At 40.1% G+C, this 24,513-nt stretch overlaps 1 protein-coding gene across 6 annotated transcripts in view; it reads left to right on the top strand.

Annotated features, from left to right (window-relative positions):
* The window catches only part of LOC6034452 (TOX high mobility group box family member 3), a 92,445-nt gene extending 68,928 nt beyond the window's left edge, over positions 1 to 23,517 (top strand). For 4 of the 6 annotated variants that reach the window (XM_038255067.1, XM_038254963.1, XM_038255017.1 and 1 more), the window contains 5 exons: positions 5,303 to 5,383; positions 11,075 to 11,323; positions 20,505 to 20,702; positions 21,810 to 22,111; positions 22,183 to 23,517. In XM_038255067.1, the coding sequence (XP_038110995.1) occupies positions 5,303 to 5,383; positions 11,075 to 11,323; positions 20,505 to 20,702; positions 21,810 to 22,111; positions 22,183 to 22,249 (897 nt within the window). In that variant the 3' untranslated portion in view covers positions 22,250 to 23,517. Of the gene's footprint in view, positions 1 to 5,302; positions 5,384 to 11,074; positions 11,324 to 20,504; positions 20,703 to 21,790; positions 22,112 to 22,182 lie in introns of all 6 variants that reach the window. The other 2 variants (XM_038255128.1, XM_038255192.1) reach the window with 2 other exon arrangements.
* The last annotated feature ends 996 nt before the right edge of the window (positions 23,518 to 24,513 follow it).

The following is a 24,513-nucleotide window of genomic DNA, read 5'->3' as shown; positions in this document are numbered from 1 at the left end:
GCATTTTCTTAAAACTGACTGTTTATACTAAATCCTGATGATATTTCTACATTTCCAACTTATTACATGATTTTTTGCCAGCTATAACAAAAATAATATGGTACTAAGTGTCCGGATTTCGAATCATGACGTTAGTCCTAATTTAAAATTTTTGAAAATATTGTTATAGAAAAGATCGGAAAAATTCACGACATGCTACATAATTGCTTTTGGTGGCAACAAAATGGTATTTTCATGTTAGAATCAATTTCTAATGAATACACAACTTGACATTTTTGAAGATGATGTCAATAAACGCTTCAGTTTCATCAAGGTTTGATAGATTTGGGCTCCCTGAGCATGTTCAGGGAATCGACAGAATTGAATTTTAGATTTAGATACAAATAAAGTACATTTATATACAAATGCTATGGAACATGTTAGGCCGCCATGCGTATCCTCTTATGATCAATCAGCTCCCCCTTAGAGACCCTAAATAGGGAGACTAGTCTAAGCTGGCTAAATCGATCTGGCAACGTATGTTTTGAGCTTGGCAACACTGATAAGTTTTGCTGGGCGTAAAGGCAAATGCTCGTATGGATGGATACGTCAAACTCGTGTCTGTTTGGGTACGTCAAATTCACTTCGACCAGTCTCCCAATTAAGGATCTCTACACCCCCTTATTTTTGCCACCCCCTAGATAACCGTGGGTGCGCATGGTTGCTTAAGATAATTCCATAGAATTTATAACCGACATTTAAAATATCATTTATTGGCAAATTTTCAAATGATTAATTTGACATAATAAATTCAATTTTCTCACTTTTGGGCAGATATTTTTAAGAAACAGAGTGGCTATCAAAGGGGTGACTTTGGTTCTAAAATAATCATATTTAATGAAACTATTTTTCAAATCTCTTTTAATTTTGTTAAGCATAAAGCTTAAAAAATGAACGACCCAGTACATGTTTAAAAAATATAAATCATGAGTAAAGTCTTGTCAGTTGAATAAAATAGATTAAAATCCTATCAACCATCGTTTTTTTTTTTTTTTTGGTAATTGCAAATTTTATTTTAAGTTTAGCAGGTTTTAGCTGTTATAATATAAATTGTGCGATGCTTTTTGTTTAAATATTTTGAAAAATGGGCCTCAATTTAGTCTTTTAATTTGTTTCAAAAATTAAAAATATATCGTTCTGTGAATTTATCATGAAAACGGTAAACCTATTTAAATTAGGTCAAAATTAGTTTGAACAAAATCTAGAGTTTTGTTTGTAAAAGATCTTATAAACATAGAGAATTTCATAGCTTATAGGAACTTTGAAAAAAGTCTAGATATTATCGTTTTTTTTCTTTAAATATCTGTCATATAAGAGGCACATACATGACGTGGGAAGCGCGAGAGAGCGAGCACCATTGTTGCTAGCTAAAATGTGTTCTTTTTGCATGCTTTCAAGAAAAAGCTGAAGCAGCAAAATCAATTTTTACATAAAAACTTGAAATGCCATCGCCAATTTTAGGGGAAGCATAAACTAGAAGGTCTCTAAAATCACATGCAATTCGAAATATTAAGGTATGGTCTTTTCTAAAATGTGTATGGATGGTATGGTCTTTTCTAAAATTTGTATGAAAAATTAGGGCGGTTCGTAGCTGTTCCTACAATCAATAAATGACATGCAATATGTGGGCAATTCTCTACCAACTCACACGAAATCCGGAAAAGTTGCCCCAGACCCTTCTTCGATTTGCGTGAAACTTTGTCTTAAGGGGTAACTTTTGTCCCTGATCACGAATCCGAGGTCCGTTTTTTTATATCTTGTGACGAAGGGCGCTACGACTCCTTCCATTTTTGAACATGCGAAAAAAGAGGTGTTTTTCAATAATTTGCAGCCTGAAACGGTGATGAGATAAAAATTTAGTGTCAAAGGGACTTTGATGGCGAATTAAGAATTCGGAAACAAACGTATTTTTCATCAAAAAAAAACACTAATTTTTTTTTGAAAGCTTTGCCATTTTCCATTACTCGACTGTAAAATTTTTTGGAACATGTCATTTTTTTTTCATTTAGAACAACATTTTTCATTTGAAAATTTCGTGTTTTTCTAACTTTCCACTCAAATTGAAAATGAGCAGAAATTTTGTGGTTCCAGTTATAAAAAAAATATTCCAAATTATTTATTTCAGGCTTGCTTGGATTGCTTATCTGAATAATGCTCGAAGGTCTTCGCCATGAAACCAGTTTCCAAAAGCATGTCAGAAAATAACCCAGAATGACTATCGTAAACTGCATTCCCAATCTAGATTGTGTACTATCTAATCAAATATATGTACAAATTTAGCACCGAGGCAATTACGAGGGCAGAGAAGGGGCAAGGGAGAGGGGCTGAAAACGATTGAAGTGCCTAATGGGGGTAAAAGGGAGCGGGAATAGGTATGAGAGATCTATTAAATTTTCAAAACAAAATCAATATTTTATAATTACCGCTACAAAACTTGTAGCTGTGTTGTTGCGGTTCCGGTTTTGCCATTGTCGTCGTCGTCGTCGTCAATGGTTATATGCCAAATCAGGGCAGGGTGGTATGCAGTGCTGTTTTTGTTAAAATAGTTGAAAGTATGTTAACTTCACATTTTTTTTAATTCTTCAAACTTTGAACGTTAAAAAAGGAGAATATTAGAGAAATGGTTCAATATTTTTGATCGTAACTAAATCAAATAAAAACTGAAATTAATTGGTACATGTTTTACGAAAATGAAAAAAAAAATGCATACCATCCTTGCAACACGACATCTTACACAATCGCGGATTCAATGTAAACGAAACATACCACATAAGATAAGGGTTTCGTTCGCGATTCATTCAAAGGAGAGAGGGGGCACGTTGGATGGGGTGGCACACAAGGAAGGAAATTGTACACAACGTCAAAATTGGGTGGAGGTGGTGGAAGTTGTTGTGTTGTAACTGTATATATTCACTCATCGCGAATCTATCATACAAAACGATCGTTGTCGTCGTTGCACTGCACACTAGTAGGACTAGTAGGTACTACTAGCTAACAACAGAGCATGTCTTTCTGTTTGTATCTGTTTAAAAGCTATTTCGGTCATTTCGCGTTTCCAATATCGAATGTAGGTATGGAATTGGAATCGAATGATAGTGCATCTGCTGTGGGAAATTTATTCCCCACGTAATCTGCACACAAGGCCAAACGACGAAGTGAATGTCTGATAAATTGTCGTTTATGAATTGCAAGGATGTGGCATGCAAATTGAGAGACTATTATTGGCAAATTTATTCACTCTTGAATCATCATAATTTTTTAAATTTAATTTCATTCTTCAAATCAGGTTAACGAATTTCAAAGCTTTTTTATTGCATTTTAACAAAAATACAAAGTAGCTGCTCAAATACTGCTGAAAATTGTAACAACTTTGAAAACAATTATGTTTAGGTTTGACCTCAACCAAAATGTTGTAAGTGTTTGGAAAAACTATTGGAAAAAATAAGAAAATTCAAATCAATTATTGATTTATGAAAAGTTTATAATTTGACTAATTGCTCCAACCTACTTTCCATGCTTGCTTGCTCGCATACATCACACCGAGGAAGCGGATGCCCCATGAAAGAAGCAACTATTTTTCTCGTTTTCCTGCTGTTGTTGTTGTTGTTCATTGACTAATCGTTCGGGGTTTTTTCTGCCTCTCTGCTTTCACTTTCACAATTGTTTTTTTTTTTCTTCGACCAATTGTGAAACCCACCTTTTGGGGTTAACTTTTCCGCGTTCAAATTGGTGTGAGAAAATATGAGTCATTTCTTTTTGGGCAGAAAAAAACTACTTTTCAAAAATCAGAGACTCAAAATTGAGATTTTCAGTATTATGCAACATATCAATGAATCTAGATTTTCTCTCCACTAAACTGAAACCAACTGCGTTTGAATTTCGTGCACTAGACCAACACTTTTGGCGTGTGTTTACTTTCTTCGTTGAAAATCTACATACAATGTGAACTGCTGTGCACTTTTCGTTCTTCTGCCCTTCCTTCCCGTGAATTCGTGCATCAATTGACGTTTGACTCATGTCAAGAAGGAGCAATTTGTATGCTTTCTAAATGAAAAATTCCATAATTGATGAGGACCAAAGGATGGATTTTGAGAACGAACCAACCGACAACGACGAACCCGACCTCCATTGCGCGACGACCGTGGCTTGGCATTTTTGGAATAGAAGGATTTGATCCTTTCGTGCCCGGTTTGATTGGTCCAACAACGCATATGATGGAAACCGTTTAGTTGGTGAGATTGAGCAAGAATTTATAGTTTTATTAAATTACACAGCTTTTTAAAACTTCATAAAAATGCAGATTTCAAATAGTGAAAGGCAATAAGGCCGTTGCAAATATTTTTCAAAAAATTCACAATCAAAATCATATTATTCGCTCTACAGCATTGCCTTGACGTTCTCGATTGCGACCTTCCTACTCGAAACTAGGTGTCCGAAGGCTTGATTGTTGAGGCAATTGCAAACCTCTTTTTACACCTTAGCTTCCATCCACCCGGGATTCGAACTGACGACTTTTGGATTGTGAGTCCAACTGCCTACCAGCGACTCCACCGGGACAGGACCCAGGGAGACGACGCCTACACCTGGATTGAGCTAACGACCTAACCTCTAGGTTAGACCGTTTACTTCCCCGTCCGACGGGGAATCGTGATCAGACAAATCTCGTCTCGAAAAATGCCACCGGGACCTTCTGGGATCGAACCCAGGCCGACTGGGTGAGAGGCAACCACGCTTACCCCTACACCACGGATCCCGGTTAATAAATGGTAAAAAGATACAACAATTTGTAATATGGCTGACAATGACATTTCGATCGTATTGAAATCTTGCAGATACAGAAAGTATATTTTGATAAAAATGTACTCAGACTTGTTTATATTTTAGAAGCATCTTTAAAATCTATCTCACTTGCGATACTCTCAAATCACCTTTTCAAAGTAGGTAATGCAATTCCAAGTACATCAAGCATAAATGTAGCATCTGCGGTGCAATTTAAGTTGTAATACGTATTTAATAACAGTAATAAATCATGCCCCAAGTAAGTGAGTAAGTAAGTGTACAATTCCGCCTTCTCTCATCGCTGCCACTCCAACAATCACCATGATCTCATTTTTATTACCTACTACTATATTCAAATGGCATCGGTTGAAATTTGTGTCTTCGCTTTTGTGTTTCGTCGAAGTAAAACATGTTGGTTGCATACTCTGTCGTTTTACACAAGTAATAATATAAACTTGTTTTTTTTTTTTCTTTTCAATTTCAGGTGTACAAAAAGAAGACGGAAGCTGCCAAAAAAGAGTACTTGAAGGCCCTGGCGGCGTATCGAGCGAGCTTAGTGTCAAAGGTAAGAGTAATAATTAGTTGAAAAAAGAAATATAAAAGAATTTCTATTTTCAAACTGAAATCTAAGCCTTCTTAAAACGTAAAACAAATTCATGTTTTTGATGGTTTGATGTTTTTACGCTCAAATCAAAACAAATTTGCAAACTAATCCGCTTGAGTGTTTTATTTATTGATTTGTTTATTCCACTTTTTATTGTTATGACGATGTTTGCCAATCTTCGTCGTCGTCGTCCTCACAGTTAGTGCGCACTCTCCAACCATCCCCCGGAACGATTGATGTTGTTGTTCGCCCAAAAGTTCTGGCGCTCAATTTGCGGAGTCATATTGTATTACATCGACACTAAATGTACTAAATTACTGGTCCAGTCAGCAAACTGAAACATATTTTAGATTCGATTTTTTTTATGCGAATCTTCATCCTAAAACTTTAATCTGCCCCTCCCTCGTATTACCACTTCCTGTGCTGCCCAGTAAAGAGGCATCTCTAATTCAATCTCCGAAACAATCGGTTTTTCAGATGCAGCATCCGCAGCATCAACTTCCAATTTCCAGCTTTGAGCACAATCTGAAAGCTGAACCAAACGAGGCGAACCGGTTTTCTGCTAAATTAAATCAAATTAGGATTAATGTCTTGCAGTGCAGCTGAATGGGTTACTTTTTGCTTTATTTTATAGGCCAACGATAATTATCAAAGCAGTAAACGGTTTGGTGATACCATAACCTGGCGTGGGGTGTGTTAAAACACACAACGACTCCGCATTAAACTTTGTGCAACATTTTAATGATTCCGGAACTGCATTTACTACACAGCGCAGCAGAAAAATATCGATGGTCGATGTAAAGGAAGATTTGGTAACAAGATTTATTCAGAATCTCTGGAAGCCGAAGAATTACAGTTTGAAGAATATATTGTTTGATGTTAATGATGAAAGTTGCAACTTTTCCGTATGGCATTAAATTTCAGCAAATAACAAGCGAAAATTTCTCCACTGTTTTCATAAATTAAATTGAAAATTCCTTTTCTGCGTGTTGTAGCTTGACAATTTCAGCTCAAAAACAGTCCAAATCAACGAGTCGTCTCTGGGAAAAATAAAAAAAAATCATTTAAAAAAATCACGCAGTAGGCTAGGCCACATTCGAGATTTATGATGTACCACTGCCACTCTGAAAGGAAGAATGTCAGGCGCCATCCTAAAGATTTGTTGCGAAACCCGGATGAATGATCTGATTCCAGAAAAAAATAATTGACCTCGGATGTGACCCTTTCAATGCTCAAAATGTGGGCTGGAAATTTATAATCTATATATTGCGCCTTGCAGCAATTCCTAGAGTTTTGTGTCAATCGTGCTAGGCCTAGATTTTTTTCATCACACTGCTTTGGAGGACTGAGAACTGTCAACTTTGCGCACTTTGCACCTCAGTAGAGTGCTGCGGGATTATTTTCATCACAGTTGGCAAAATGATTTTCCATCACACCATCAACACTAAACAAGTGTAATGCATCGACTTCTGACCAAAATCTAGTCACCAAGCTGTGGTAGCCGAGGCAGTTAATTCATTGAGATTTTCTGTTAAAGGTTCCTGGCTCGAATCTCGTATTTGAAACTTTTAAGTTTTTTGAAGGGTTATTTTTTCTAATGAGCTCGAGGGCATAATTCTATCGGCCATTTGGAGATGTCTTCGCTGAGTCCGTAAACGGTACCATTTTCTCACGGCTCGAGGCCATGATTTTTCGGACGATTGCTGCGAACATGTCAAGTCCGGGTAGTCCCAGGAATGGCAAGATACTAGGTGTAAGAAGACAATTACGACTGCTTCTGGCTTCTGGAACTTCCCAATCTATTGAAGACGAAAATCATGATCTTTCTACCCAAACTACCCCTCCGCCGTCTAGAAGATCCATTCCATGAAAGATCCATGCCATTCTCAAGAACCATAAATATTGGCCGTGACCATCTGTTTCTTTCAGCTCGTTTATGTAAACGCCATAAATAAACTATTGTTGATGAATTAGAATTTATTTCAAAATAAAGTTGAAAATGATCATCTTACACAATCGTTAAAATCCCGAGTGCTTCCAGTGGTAGACGCAATAATGTGGTCATTAGCTAATAGCTTGTTTTTGTCAATCCGTTACATGTCCGGTAAAGCTTTACAGGAGTTATCAACGCTGCTGGGAAGTCACAGAATAAATTCCTTTTTGGCTCTGTTTGGAAGCATGACTCTGGAATAAATTATCAGCCATTTTTAAACGTTGAAGAGAGTTACACGCTACCAAATTAATAATAACCCTCAATTTGACTGTGCCGGCATTACAACAGATTCCTACTTATCTGACTTTGAGCGGTTTCCAACTGTTTCGACTTTACAAGAAATAAAAATCAACAAACAAAAACAATATTTCTATGGTAACGACTGGTAGTGTGAGGAAAATCACTGTGATAAAAAGATACTGTGATGAAAATATTTGCGCAAGACTCTAGAGAAGTGCAAAATGCGCAATACAGTGAGTCAAATATTTGTCCGTACCCCCCCCGTACGGAAAATGTTTGTGATATAAAAGTACATAAAATTCGACTAAAGTGCCATGTTTTATACATCAATCGACGCGGCAGAATGTCCTCTTTAAGACACTGTCATTGGATTTGCAAAAAACTTTTTCTTAAAAAATACAAAAATAGTTTACTGAAAAAAGTAAAATAAAGAGGTCAAATAATTGTCCGTACCCCTAATAAAAGTACAAAATCTGATCGATTTAAGTGAATTCATTTATGAAATGTTGTTTCTGTGTCAAATACTAGTACCTCTAGCCAGTTTGTGACAACTTTGAACTTCTGATAACTTTGTTAAGTTAGTTTATATTAAAATTGGATTAAATTTAGTTTTTATGTAAAACTTATCAAAATATTAGTTTATAAACAACTATTTTTATAAAATTGCTTTTTATGTTGTAAGAGTCTCTATTTAACAAGTTTTAACAATATTTGTTCGAAATATACATTGTTTTCATCTTTTTATTGACATTTTCGACCAAAAATACTGTTTCGGAACAATACCGTTAAACAATCCGGATTGTCCCGGAACCGGTTTAACCCTCGGAGAAATTTTGTGGTGGTCAGATAGAGGACAAAAAACCCACCTCTTGCAATTTAAAGCATCCAATTTCGTCCACTACAGCCCGATTACGAGTCCCTAGTCTGAAATTTGAAATTTTCACTTTCCGTACTGAGAATTTTTGTACCGTCTTGGGACAGAATGTTTTGCTTGGGAATTTGAAAATTTCAAATTTCAGACTAGGACTCGTAATCGGGCTGTAGTGGACGAAATTGGATGCTTTAAATTGCAAGAGGTGGGTTTTTGTCCTCTATCTGACCACCACAAAATTTCCTCCGAGGGTTAAACCGGTTCCGGGACAATCCGGGTTGTTTAACGGTATTGTTCCGAAACAGTATTTTTGGTCGAAAAATGTCAATAAAAAAGATGAAAACAAATTATATTTCGAACAAATATTGTTAAAACTTGTTAAATAGAGACTCTTACAACATAAAATAGCAATTTTATAAAATAGTTGTTTATAAACTTATGTTTTGATAAGTTTTACTTTAAAAAACTTAATTTAAACCAATTCTTAATATAAAATAACTAAACAAAGTTATCAGAAGTTCAAAGTTGTCACAAACTGGCTAGAGGTACTAGTATTTGACACAGAAACAACATTTCATAAATAAATTCACTTAAATCGATCAGATTTTGTACTTTTACAAGGGGTACGGACAATTATTTGACCTCTTTTTTTTGACTTTTTTCAGTAAACTATTTTTGGATTTTTTAAGAAAAAGTTTTTTGCAAATCCAATGACAGTGTCTTAAAGAGGACATTCTGCCGCGTCGATTGATGTATAAAACATGGCACTTTAGTCGAATTTTATGTACTTTTATATCACAAACATTTTCCGTACGGGGGGGTACGGACAAATATTTGACTCACTGTATAAGATGGCGTCCAACATGACGCTGGTAGAACATTTAGATTACCGTCAGTGGGGGTGAGATTGAGTCAAAGTGATTTTTCGTGGATTTGGCCACTTCTCAAGTTCTTCTCAATGGAACTTAATTCTGTTTTTCAAGTGTTGCGTAGGAGACACCGTCATCTGGGGTGAATTGGGACCGCTGTTTTAACAATGATGCAGCCTAATATTTTGATATTTTTGAGTGGTTTCGGGTGGACCAGATTCAGAGCAACAAATTGTGTACATCCATTTCCAAATTTGCAAAAAATAAAATATGCCCGATTCAGCCGGGAACCGTGGTGTAGGGGTAAGCGTGATTGCCTCTCACCCAGTCGGCCTGGGTTCGATCCCAGATGGTCCCGGTGGCATTTTTCGAGACGAGATTTGTCTAATCACGCCTTCCATCGGACGGGAAGTAAATGATAGGTCTTTAGCTCAGTCCAGGTGTAGAAGTCGTCTTCCTGAGTCCTGCCTCGGTGGAGTCGCTGGTAGGCAGTTGAACTAACAATCCAAAGGTCGTCAGTTCAAATCCCGGGGTGGATGGAAGCTAAGGTGCAATTGCCTCAATATTCAAGCCTTCGAACACCTAGTTTCGAATAGGAATCTCGCAATCGAGAATGCCAAGGCAAATAGTTTTCTTGCTCTTTCTAAAAAATACTTGCCTTATTTTTTATTGTGTGACCCGTGAACTATTCTAACCGATTCAGAATTTTGAAATTCAAGATGGTGAACAAAATGGCGGTGAAATTATATTGAAAAAGGCATTTTGTAATCTAAACCTATTCAAATATTACCAAAAATGACGTCGCAGAACTCGAGTTCAACGTTAAAAGTTTTCATGATTCGTTTATTTGAGAGCCCATATAAACATTCAGATGATCGAACTTTGGATAATCGAGTCTGGACTGTTAGTGTGAGGAAAGCACCGACCACCTAAAGGTGGATTAAGTAACATTGTTATGCTTAAATTTCGCTCGTGAAGCTTTCAATAAAGTGGCATGTTGTACAAATTATCGGGTTTCTTAAAACTGCACAGTAAATTATACAGAAAATTAAAAGTGGTGCCCAAAATGATACTATCAAAATTGGTCCTTCCGCCACCGTTATTTACTCAGTGCAGACAAACAGGTAAACTCCATCGACCAGCCAGTGCCAGTTGTGGTGGGTGACATTAAACTGAGATCATTTTCGAACGACGAAACGAAACGATTGATGGTGCCAGTGAAAAAAAAAATCTCGCGACAGACCGGCCTGATAAATACCTGACGCGCTGCCAAATAATTTTACCTGGCTCTGTTTGTTTTTAATTTGATATTTTAATTTGTTTCCATTTCACTTCCACACGACGACGCCGGCCAACGTTGAAACGCGCGAGGCACACATGTCACACGAGGATGATGAAAAATAATGATGATAGAGCGCGTATCATAAATCATTTTGGATACAAAGTGAAACTTTACAAAAGCTCTCTCTCCCCTCCCCTCTGACTTGTCCTCGCATTATCCAGCATCCAGGAAGGAAAGAATGAGAATGTTTATTAATGGAAAAACGTTTTAATTGATGGTTTTTTTTTCTGAGCTATTTGCACACGTCATTATGTAACGAGTTTTTCCCAAAACCAAAAAAAAAGGTTTTCATTGCTGAATTTTCTTGTTTGGCCCTCCTCCTCCTTCACCTCCACAGGGTACGGAAGGTGACCAACAATCGTCCCAGCAGCAGCAGCAGCACCAGCAACAGCCAATGTACTCACCACCCCCACCGCCCCACCATCAACAGCAGAACAGCCATCTGGTGAACCACTCGCTGCCCTCGCCCCAGCACGGCCAACCGGTTCCCCAAGTTAGTCCCCACATGCCGATGCCCGGCCAGCAGGGTCCGAACCCGGGAGGTTACCACCCACCGCCGTACGCAGCGTCACCGTACAAGTCTCAGGTGGGTTCAGTCAGATAGATTTAACCACTTTGTCTCTGTTCTACTGACTCATTAGTGGCAGATTTAATTTTATGTTTTAAAACTTATGATGGTTTGCTTTCAATCGGTAATTAACAAACATTATATAAAATATCAAAACTAACCCAATTGTTGACATTTTCTTTTTGAAATGCTCAGTTGTATGAAACCCATGGTAAATTTTTTCTTATCAAATATTCAAAAATAAAAGTTTCAAAAAAATTAAATTGTTTTCCCAATTTGGAGCATTTTTAAATTTCGAACTCAAAGGATTTTTTATCTACTGTTTCAATTTTGTTTTAATCAGCAAAACGTCACTTTTAGGTCACCCTAACAAGGCTTTCTCAAACCAAATCAACTCGGTGTTGGCAGCGGTTCAGCAGTGGAATAGTCGCGTGATGTTAAAGTAAATCGGGGAATCACAGTTTTACCTTTATGTATTTAGCGTCTAGGTTTTACAAAGTCTAATGTGCGAATGATCGAGTGTAAAAAACGGAAATGTGTAATGTCAATAAACGTCACTCGCAGGTGACAGCAACTGCTGCCAACGCTTGACAGCGCGTCTGCCCAGTGGGCTTCGCACCGTACGGCCAACACTCCTCCTCGATGTCTAGCGGTGGCCAGATCCTCCAGCCTTGAGTCCCAGCATCCCGACGAACTTCGCAACTTGAACAGCTCCAAGCGGTTTGGTCATGATGTCCGCCAGCATGTCGGTGGTGGCGCAGTAGCGCAGGACAATTTGACCAGAAGTAGCAGCGTCCTTGATGTAGTGGAACTTTGTGTCGATATGCTTCGATCTGCGATTCTGCCGCTCCAGCGCGACAAAGTCCAGGCAGCTCTTGTTGTCTTCGAAGATTGTTGTTGGTGTTTGCTGCTTCTCGCCGAGCTCTGCCAGCAGACGCCGTAGCCACACGACCTCTTGGACTGCTTCCGCCAGGGCCACGTATTCCGCCTCCATCGTTGACGTTGATACGCAGGTTTGCTTTCGGCTAGCCCAGCTGATCGTCGCTTCTCCGAATCGAAACACAAATCCGCTGTTCGACTTTCGATCGGACGTGTCACTGGCCCAATCTGCGTCGCAAAACCTTCCAGCGCCGACATCCGGTCTGCTTCTGATGCTCCGAGTTGCAGACGATGGTCTGCTGTTCCGACGAGGTAACGCACTACCCTTTTCAGCTCAGTCCAATCCGCCTGTGACGGACTCTGGATCTTCCGGCTCAGGATGCTCACGCCCGCTGCGATGTCCGGTCTGGTGTTTGTGGACACGTACAGCAGCGATCTGACCAGGCTGTGGTACTCGGTGTTGTTCGGCAGCACTTCCGACTTCTCGGCAAACTTGTAGTAGCCGGTGTCCATCGGAATTTTCGACTTCTTCGACTCGTCAAGCCCGTACTGTTTTGCAATCTTACGGATGAAAGACGATTGGTTGATCGAGTACACGCCGTCGGCGTCCTGGTTCACAGCGATTCCGAGAAAGAGATGCACCGGCCCCAGGGATGTGATCCGGAACCGTTTCTTGAGCTCCTCCTCGACGCGTAGCATCTGGTTCTTCTCGCGGCACACAATCACCATGTCATCGACATAGATCAAAAGGTACATCCACTCACGATCGCTCAACTTCTTCATGTACAAGCAAGCATCGGACGACGATTGCACAAAATCGATAGCAATCAGAAAGTCCTTGATGGTGCTGTTCCACACTCGCGCGGCCTGTTTCAAGCCGTAAATACTTCGATTGAGCTTGCACACACACTTTTCTTGGCCAGGGACAACAAAACCAGGGGGTTGTCGCATAAAGATTTCTTCTTCGAGGGTACCATACAAATACGCCGTTTTCACATCAACATGGTACACGTCCATCTTCTTCTGGCTGGCGATCGAGAGCAAAACACGAAATGTGGATTGCATCGCCACTGGCGCAAACACTTGATCGAAGTCGCGACCGAACTTTTGGGAAAACCCTTGTGCCACTAATCTTGCTTTGAAGCGCAACACTTTCCCTTCCGCGTCTTCCTTCTTCTTGAACACCCATCGAGAGCCGATCGGTTCGCAACCGGCTGGGGGCGTCACGAGCGACCAGGTGTTGTTCTCTTCGAGCGATCGGAGTTCTTCCTTCATGGCGGCCAACCACTGTTTCTTCTCGGGGCCAGCGATGGCTTCACGGTAGGTTCCGGGTTCATCGCTGCACTGCGCGGCCAGTCCGACCACGAAATCGTTGAGATGCTGCGGCGGGACACCAAAATTGCTTCGTTGCGAATGCCGATTACCATCAGCACCGTTCTGCGCCGACGCCGCCGGCTCTCCAGCAGCACTTGGTCCAGCGGGTTCTGCAGAACCGCCAGATGCCGCCGATTCCTCAACAGCTTCTTCACTTGCGTCTTCCTCCGGATCGTAGAAACTATCATCCGAGACGTCTAGGTCTTCCGGAGCTTGAAGCTCTTCGCGCACTTTTTCAACTTTTTCTCCGATCACAACTTCCACGTCATTTGTTGACGTTTTGTCACTTGCACTTTCTTCTCCGATTTCAGCGCCCAACTCCAGGAACTGCGCGTCCCGGCTGACGATGATCCGACCGGTCTTACGGTCGAGGAAACGGTAGGCCTTGTTCTGCGTGCAGTAACCGATGAAGATCAGCTTCCGCGCCCTGTTCTCGAACTTTCTCCTCCTTTCGGCCGGAATGTAAACAAACGCTTCCGAGCCGAACACTTTCAGGTCCTTCACCGCGGGCTTCTTGTTGAAGAGCTTTTCGTACGGTGAGCAGCCAATCGATCGAGAAGGGAGTCGGTTCTGCAGGAACGTTGCGGTCATCACGGCCTCGCCCCAGTACAGCTTCGGTAAGCCTGCGTCGTGCAGCATACAAAGCGCCATCTCCTGGAGGTAACGGTTCTTGCGCTCAGCGACACCGTTCTGCTGCGGGGAGTAGGGACAGGTGTACTCGGCTTTGATCCCCTCTGCCGCGTAGAACTCCTCCAGCGCCTTGGTCGCGTATTCGCCGCCGTTGTCCGACCGTATCACCCGTGGCTTTTCCCCCATCTGGTTCTCCACGAGGCGGACGAACTCGATGATTTTGTTGACAACTTCCGATTTGTTCGCTAGGAGGTAAACAATGGTGTAGCGGGTAAAGTCGTCAATTATCGTCATAAAATATCTTTTACCTCCCGGCGTGACGTTTTGGAACGGTCCACAAACGTCCGTGTGCACCAGGTCCAGCACACTTTTTGCACGGTTTTCAGCCACTTTGGGGAACGATTTGCGGGACAACTTGCACTCGAGGCAGCACTCACACACACTTTGCAGCCCACAGTCGATCACTTTCATGTGTGTTGCCAGGTCGTTCCTCTTGATCTGGTCGATGACGTCGATGTCGCGGTGACCAAACCGACGATGCCAGGTGTGGGGACAGAACTCCGTGTGCCGGGCGGTGGCCGACACCATCGATTTCTCGTTCGTCTTGAGCACGTACATTCCGCCGACCAGGTCAGCGACAGCTGCCACAGCGCCACTTTCGTCGAGCACTTTGCAGCCGCGCGCGGTGAAGGACACAACAAAATGATTGTTTACGATCGTGCTTACAGAGAGCAGACTACCCTCGAGTTCGGGTACATACAAAACGTTTTGTACTTGGATCTGCCTTTCTCGTCCTTCGTCGTCAACGCAGCGTAGCAGGCCACGTCCCATACCTTGCGAATGAGTTGTGTTGCCGTTCGCCAAGGTGATTCCGATCTGCACGTCCTCCGTCAGCTCCGTAAAGAAGTTTTTGTTACAGGTCATGTGCTGGGATGCACCACTGTCCACGTACCATAGCGAAGAAACGCCACTCACCGAGCAGCGTACCGCCTGCTCAGCATCCACCATCCTCGCCGATGCGGTTTCCACCTTCGTCCAAAACAGCAACGGAGATGCTTCCGCCGCCTTCTTCGCCCTTGGTGCGTACTGGTGTCTGGTCTCGCCGGAGTCGCCCTTCAGGCTCGCCTGGTACTTCCGGCAGTTTTTACGGAAGTGGCCAGGTTTCTTACAAAAGAAACAGGTCTTCTCTCCGGGCTTGGATGCCACCGTCTTCAGCAGCTTACTGCCGCCGGCAATGTTCCCCCGCTCCAGCCGCTTCTGGTGCTCATCGAGCAGCCGGGATTTGACGAAGTCCAGGGTCAGATCGGCATCTGGGCGGCTCTCCAGGGCCACGACAAGACCGTTGTAAGAGTCCGGCAGTGTTCGCAGCAGCAGCGCGACCTTCAACTCCTTGTCCAGCTTGAGATCGGCACCTTGCAGGCGGTCAAACATAACCTCAATGTCCTGCAGGTGTGCTTCCATGTCGCCATTTTCTTGCAAATTCTTGCTGCACAGCTTCTTCAGCAGCAACACGCGCGACGAAACGGAGTGCTTCTCGTGGTACTCTTGAAGACTTTCCCACATCTCCTTCGCGGTGGCCTTGCCCTTGATGAGCCCAAATTGACTCTCCTCCACGCACAGGCCTAGGGTTGCGCGGGCCTTCCGGTCGTCCTTTGTCCACGCTTCCGTGACGGGATCGTCCCGCGGATCGCAGATGACGTAAAACAGCTCCTCGCGGACGAGCAGCATCTCCATCCGGAACTTCCAGGACGGGTAATTGCCGTTGCCGAGCTTGGCAACGTTGAACTTCACAGCCTCCGCCATCGCAGGAACAGGCAGCGACCACGCGGTCACGGGAGACGAAGATTCCTCGGGAGCGAACTCCGCAGCGCACAAAACTTCCCGACGATACTCAAAACTTTCCGGGCCAATAACCTGTTGGCAGCGGTTCAGCAGTGGAATAGTCGCGTGATGTTAAAGTAAATCGGGGAATCACAGTTTTACCTTTATGTATTTAGCGTCTAGGTTTTACAAAGTCTAATGTGCGAATGATCGAGTGTAAAAAACGGAAATGTGTAATGTCAATAAACGTCACTCGCAGGTGACAGCAACTGCTGCCAACGCTTGACAGCGCGTCTGCCCAGTGGGCTTCGCACCGTACGGCCAACACTCGGTATTTAGAGAAAAACGAGAAAAACGCTCACAAAGTTTGACAGTTTGCTTTGCGCATGGCAAAACCTTAAACTTAAATCGTCTTCTACTCACTTTAACCATGACATTTCTTAATGAAACTTTCAAGAGTGATTGAAAATTATATTTTTAGTGGGTTTAATTCATTTTCTGTAACAAGGCATGTATGTAACCCTTTAATCCAACCATATTGCCGACATTTTAGGGGATGAATCAAAATATTTGTACAGTTCAACTTTACTTCAAAATTTTCGATAGATATCATAAACCAAAAAAATTTCTGCGCATCCTTATTTCGAGAGGATGCTGAACTTCGAGATCCACGTTCATTTCGACTGGGCCGAATGTTTTTTTCTCCATACTTTATAATATTATTATGGAGAAATAGTGCAATTCACCTTTTGTACACTTTCCATGCAATTTCTGCATTGTAACTATGCAAGAATGTTTCCACATTGTCCAAACAAACTTAGGAGTAAAACTATTCGGTTCCTTCGAGAAAATCTACAAACCACGTGGACACTTTTTTGGAAATCTTTTTTGAACAATCGCAACATGAAAAAATTGATCGAAATTGGAGTATGTTCCCTAACTGCAGCATTATAAACTCTGAATATAAAGAAGAGATATGTAGGGGAAAGTGGGGTAAAATTGATTTAAATTTTTTTGATTTTCTGTATGTTCTACTCAACTAGTGGGACAAGACGAACAACCCGTTGGGGCAAGAGGAACAATGCATGAAAAAACATGTTAATTTGTTAATTTGCTAACAATCACTCCAATACATCATATTAGAATGTTTTGAAACGTTTCTTTCATTTTTAGATTAAATAATAATATTTTACTAAAAACTTGATCATTTTTACGAAATTTTTTTTACCTAGGTGATAATATCACTATATTTTGTATGAAATTTTTTTCAAACAATTGTTTATCAGTTGTCAAGTATTTTATGTATTTATTTCCTGATATAATTAACAGCAGTTCGTATTTTTTCCATACTAAAAATCCATATGGTACACTTGCCCCACCTGAACAAGATTTTTTAAAGCTATCAACAAAAATAAACAAAAGTTAAATCATACTTTATAATAGGTGCAAGTCATTGGAAAGGACACAAGTGATCTAGGAAAAATAGCATTTTGATAAAATGAGCCTTCAAACGAACCTTAAGCCTTATTTTGTTCTTTCCAAAGGTTTTGAAAAAAAAACTAAATTTGATCTTATGCCCCGTGGCGTTTACGTCGTTTTGGCGGTTATGTGGTAGTAGAATCAACTAATTGCATTGCTCGCAAATAATATAATAGTAATACTAGAAATAATCAAAATTGTTAAAATTACGGCCGTACGAGCGATTATTCCTCTTGCCCCATATGGCCGTCTTTTCCCACCTTCCCCTACGTTTTCAATAACAACTTTTTTTGTGTGCTATTTTTCCTTCATGCGCGCGTTACTCGCACACAGTTTACGCACAGCTTACATTATGCAAGAGAGCATAACAAAGCGGTAGAAAGTAAACAAAACACAAGAAGAATGCTCGACGCGAGTGACCACATGTTGCTAAAAACGTTACCGGCACTGCCTACTGCCTGATAAACACACGCGAAGGATACCAAAGGCAAAAAAAGAAAAAAGCATAAGAGAGCGCAAAAAATCACAACATAATCATAGCCTAGCACGCTGAGCAGCAGGTTGCTTTGCTGTACTCCCACGATTACAATTTTTAAACATTTCTGGAGTTTTTTTTTTTGAAAAGTCCAGGAAACCAAATTTTTAGTTTTTTGCTTTTTGGGTGTTTTTTTAAGTCCCTGACTCAAAGCGGTTTCAAAAACTTCACATTTTGTTTCGAGCACAAAATGTCAATTTTTTTCGAAAAGATCAATTTATTTTAACTCTAAATCGAATCTTTAAAATAAATTAGTCTCTTCAATGCTACAAGTTATTTTATTCGACCCATTACTTTTATTCATCATCGTATCATCATCATCGTCCGTCATGATCATCATTTTAAAATATGGGAGAAAGAGAGCGAGAGAGTAAATTCTGCGCTTGTATTGTATATAACGTTGCTACACATGAACTTCAACTCAACACAAGGAAGAGAATAAAGAGCAACTTATATATATAAAAAGCAATGATGCCAGCACTTTTAATTTGCGCAACAATCAATTATTTAGATTAATATTTAAGAAGCAGTAAGCAACGTTGCCCGATATTTATTAATTTAAAATTATAATTAGGATTAAAGCGTTAATTGAATTACATACAACTGAAAACGTCTTTCCTTTGCAAGCTGAATAACTCTAAAGACAAACATTACATCAGTACCGTTATCTGGCAACATTGTCATGCCGAAGCCGAGCCTCAACGAAGGAAAAATAACTTTTTCATTGACAGTTCTAGACAGCAGTTTAGTTTCGCCGGTTGCTGCGTTTTCTGCAAAGTTCAGCTTATTAGAATAACTAGCGAGTGAGGTTAGAATGAGAGTAGCTTCAGTGAGCAATTTTTAATCAGTTTAGCGAGCGTTTTGGTGCACAAATTAGCATTTTCTGGCCACTTTTGCGAAGGTGGATTACTCGGTGAGTAATGGGAGCATCGCCGGTGACATTAAATTTTTGTTTCTGTGTTTTGTACTTGGTTGTCATGTCAGCAGGGTTTGTGTTGTTATAGCGTTCTTTTCTAAAAGGTCATATGAGTCAAAAGTAAACAAGGTTTATCTTTAAATTTCCGGCGCAGCGCTCTTGAAATGTGCGACAACTGCGTCGTTATTGTTAAATTCGCTTTTACGCTATTGAAGACCATATTTATCGAGTCTCCGTCGACTGATGGAAACTTATACTGAAACACGTGTAGCCTGACCAGTTGATCTAAGAAGGCACCACAGTTTTGCCTTCCTTGCATTACTGGAGGAAAGGCTATACAATCATTCGAAAAATGAACTTCTTAATACAAGCTCTTAGACCAGGGGTGACCAAAATATGGCCCACAGGCCAAACGTTGTCAGCAAGGGGATTTTTAGTGGCCCGCGGACCCATTTTGAAATATCATGTAAAATAGCCCTTTGACCACCAATCAAAATTTATGTTATAATATGATAATTGTGATGTTTTATCCCTGTTTTGATCTTGAATATTTTGTTGAAAAATCTATCTTATTGAAAACTGAATGTGAAATAAGATTCGTCAAAATTTTCATGATTTTTTTTTTTTTGGAAATAAGTTTTTTTTCTTAAGGGTTTTTCTTATTAGGTCCTTTTTGGTACTGGGACCTGGTTAGGACCGAGTCGCCTTTTGTAATTACATTTTTCTTAAAGCTAAGAGTAATTACAGAGAATCTAATATGTAAGTTATAAAACGTTCAAATTTGACTAAAGTACTAAATTGTTAAAATGGCAATAATATAGGAATTTCATACACATTTAAAAGTTATAATTAACTATTTTCTTACAGGCTTGGCCTCAAACTTATGAGGTACTTAGAAACCTTCCCCTTCGGATTTCGAGGACATGACTTTTGGATTATGAATCTAATTGACAAACATCTGATTTAGGCCGACCAAAATGTATTGATTTTTTATTGAAATTGCATGAATGATTGTTGAAAAATTCTTTGATGGTTTTTGTAAGAAAACCCGTTATGTTATACATTTTTAGAAAGGTATTAAAAATACCTTTCAACGAGCTTAAAACATTGAGTTTCTGATAATCTTATCAAAATGTATTAGCACTTAAGTTTTCAATTCAAATCAAAAATTAAGAGCACTTAAGTGTTATTTATACACTTTCTGAAGATCGGATCCCTGATATTTCGATGACAGCAATATCAGGATCGAAAATGCGATCCATCGTTTGTTGGATAGTTAAAAAGACTTTCTAAAGATACTACAAGATTGAAAATCTGCTAACCCTATCATTTGTAGGTTGAACATTTTTATTCACTAAATACAAAACTATGTTATTGTGACGACGGCAGCAACCACCCAACGGTGGATTAAGTAACGTTTTTTTTTTAAATGGGTTTGTTCAATAAACGCATCATAAAAGTATTAGCAGTTTTTTAACGATCCTTATTTCTTTTCTTACGTTTGTTTTAATGTTTTAAACATAATTTTGCTAATTTTATTCAATATTGATTTTCATCCCTTCCAGACCATGATGCAAATGCAACCGCAACATCTTCAGCACCACCACAACCAGCAACCGATGCACCCGGGCCAGCAGTCGCAGGGACCGCCACCACACCACATGCAGCAGCAAATGATGGGCGGTGGCCAGCAGCAACCGCAGATGAACGGAATGATGGCCATGGGAATGTCCGGCCCGCAGTCGCACTACATGAATCAACAGGTATGTTTGATCAAAAGTTTCTCAGTCAATAGGATTATTCGTGTTGTTTTTTTCATTTCACGTTTCTTAGATTTTACTCTACAGTAAACACACTAACTCAGTCACGACGAGCTAGCATAATTCTAGCAGAGTTCTCACAGAGCTGGAAATTCTTACAGCATTGTGTATAAGTCGATGCCACTGTGCTTTTTTGTTCTGACTAGATAGAACCGAGCCACGTAGCCTAGTGGTAACGCTTCCGCCTCGTAATCTGTAGATCGGGGTCAAAATCCCGGCTGGGACTAACACAACTGGTGATCTTTTCTCTTCTAGATTTGATTGCATCTTAGTAAAGGGAATGTAGTGTATCGTCACAAGCTGGACCTTATCATGACACCTTAGGGAAGGCGAACTATGGAATGTTAACTTTAAGCTTAACATTCTCAACAGTCTTATTCGTTAGGGACCATCCATAAACCACGTGGACACTTTTTGGTAATCTCGAACCCCCTCGTGGATAATTTCCATACACTGTATGGAGCGTGGACAATCGCAAACTAAAGTGTCCACGTGGTTTATGGATGGTCCCTTAGGTGGTACAGGAACCGACCAATCGCTAATTTAATCATAGTCGTCGGATTTTCAACACTGATGGGTCATGGGAAAAATTTACTTAGATTTTTTTTGTATGGACAATTGTCCACGAAGGAGGGGGGGGGGGTAACAGATTCCCAAAAAAGTGTCCACGTGGTTTATGGATGGTCCCTTACTTAGATTTACATTTATTTTGCACCAGAAGTTCAAGCAAGAAAGGGTACACTGGCATTTTATGTTTGACCCTATAACGCGGTTCACCTCTCCATTGTACCTGAGTTTAAATAGGTAAATTATTAAAGTTATATTTAGTCATATACAAAGAAATAGTGCTACCTTATCATTATAACTGAGGCGCTTAAGCTGCAGCGTACTGCAGTATATTTCGAGGTTTTCTGAACACCACGGTGTGTGATTTGTGTTTTCAACTATAATACTTCAAATTTTCAGTGATATCCTTTACCAAAAGCCCCAAACCGACCCCGCCGAGCTGCCAGTAGGAATAATAATTCCAGTATTCTCTGCACTTTCCAGATGCACCAGCACGGTCAACAGCAACAACCGCCTCCGCAGCAGCAACACTCGCAGGTCGGTGGCCACTCGATGCAGCAGCAACAACAACAACCCCATCAGCAGCAGCAACATCCGCAACAACAACAACATCAACCGGGTGGTCCACCGCAGGTTGCTCCGCCACTGTCCGGCAGCCCGCCGCAGCAGCAGCAGAACGGCCAACCGCAGCAATGTATCCGGCACGGATGCCCGAACCCGGCGATTGTCAATTCCGACTGGGAGGATGAGTACTGCAGTAACGAGTGTGTTGTGACGCACTGCCGGTAAGTTGCTGCGGGCTAGTTTTGTTCAGTTTGAACTTTGTTAGTAACGATTGATTTCTTTTTTGTTGCAGTGACGTGTTTGGCAACTGGGTTCAGACCAACAACTCGCAACAGCAGACGTACTCAGCTGTGAAGTAAGCGGGTGCAATCGCAAGAGGCTCCCATTCAAAGCGTAACTAATATAAATAATTGCATAAATTTAACAAAACTCGTAATTAATTGTTACTACTAAAGCAAAAAGAATACACAAAATAAACACACTTTTTACAATGATACAACTTTTAAACAACTAAAAGATAACAAAAACCCACACACTATAATTGATAAGGATATTCACAATGAAAATGAAAAAATGAATTGAATTCAGCAATCAACTAATTGTAACATTCATGATGATAATGATGAAGTAGTAACTTTTAAGTAAATTCAACAAAAGACAGCCAAAAGTTGCAATTATGTTCGTTAAACAACATTCAAGCTCGGCCGAAGACAAAGCATTAAAAAAACTAACAAACACACAGGAAAAACTCGTTAAGTAAAGCAATTTCCAACATGTACGACTGTTTATCCCGTTTTAACCTCCCATCGAAGCGCGTTCGCCACTTGTTTCATATTATAGTGTTGTACATAGTTTCCTAATAGTTTGAAAGCTTCGCAGCGAGCGCGGGATTATTAACGACGAATCATCTGTTTGTATACAAACACTCACACAACCGCGAAGCTGTACATTGTTATTCCTCTTCCTAATTTATCTCGACCATGTTGTTTTCAATGAGTTTGTAAAATAAAACGGAAAAGAAATAATAAATCACACTAGGCAAATAATAAAATTAAGTAGTTGTCGTTATATGAAAAAAGCAAATAATTACATCCTAGAATAGAGCCACACAAATGTACACGTGTAAGAATGAACAAAAAAAAACAAATGTTTAAAACAACACAGTTTTCATCAAAACTGATCAAGTATTTCAGTACAAGCCATCCTCATCACATTATCATCATTTATTGTTAAAAACAAAATCCCATACAACAATACCAACTCACACAAACACACATGTTTATCGTTCCACAACTGCAATTCAATAAAGAAAAACCCATTCAGCAAAAAAAAAAACCCGAGCAAATCTCGTCCTTTTTGAGGCAATGAAGAATCTACAAAAAGAGAGCCACCGACGGTGGGCGTAAAAATGAAAAATGTTCCTTTGCTATACACACACACACAAACACACGAAGCAGTGAAATCAACTGAAAATAATTGTAAATGGTGCCAATCAATAGACTCTCCTGTTGGTTTGCGTTATCAAAAAGGAAAGGAAAAAACAAAGAGTTGTTTTTTGGGTAAGCAGACAACAAATGGCAACATACATACTAAAATAATAAAAATACTATTTTGTAGAAAGTTAAAAGTGCTGTTTGATTTCCAACGCATCACAAGCCTTGTCTTGCCATCCATAAACCAACCAACTTTTGGGAAGGGTGGGGAGGGAGTGGGTTTGGCGATTGTCCACGCTACATACAAAAACAAATGGTTTGGGCAATTATACACTAGGGGAGGGTTTCTGAGATTTGAAAGACTCTGACAGCTTCTGCCAAGTCAGTTCAATTTAAATTCACAGAAAAAAAATGATGGTAATATTCATCAGGAAATGGTGACAGATTTTGTGGCAAAATAAATGATTAATTTTACCTCTGAAAATGATGAATTTTCATCAGTTTTTGATGAATATTCATCAGGTTCACATTTTTACACATTTCTTAAGTAATATTACACAAAAAAAAGAAATAATATTCAACCTACCAAATTTTCAACATTCAAAAATTCAACTTTTTTTTGCTGTGTAGGGGAAATCTACCCTTTCCAATCAAACACCTATCTTCGTCATATGGAGAGTTTGATGCTCGATTAAAGCTCCAAAAATACTATTTGGGCTATAAACTTACCAGCAACAGCACCGCCTCGAGTAAGCACGCAAATGTATGCCACTTACTGGCCAAAAAGATCACATTTAATGCACTTTTGATCATAATTTGTATTTTGCGAGACCACTTCTCATCATTTTGTTGGCACACACAGTGACACACACGAGAATCTCTCAAACGCTTAATGAATATCGTCAAAATTAACTTTTCACTTTCGATTATTTTTTCACGGCGCTTAAGATATGAAATTGCTTCCAACTACCGGCAACATGTTCTTTTGATCATTAGTAAGGCACTCACTTGAAGAATAATCCCGAAAAATGTAATAAATTAGCAAGCGCCATAAAAAAACAAACGCGCCAAGTCGTTTGACGTTTCAATTTTCACTTTGCATTAAAATCGAAGGCTGAAGAAAACCGAGCGAGAGACGAAGGCAAAAAAGAACAAAGGCTGGCCGTTAACACCACCAGCAGCACAGCCAG

The sequence above is a fragment of the Culex quinquefasciatus genome, chromosome 1, assembly GCF_015732765.1.
Source record: "Culex quinquefasciatus strain JHB chromosome 1, VPISU_Cqui_1.0_pri_paternal, whole genome shotgun sequence".
Classification (NCBI taxonomy): Eukaryota; Metazoa; Arthropoda; class Insecta; order Diptera; family Culicidae; genus Culex; species Culex quinquefasciatus.
This window is presented reverse-complemented; position numbering and strand designations above follow the sequence as displayed.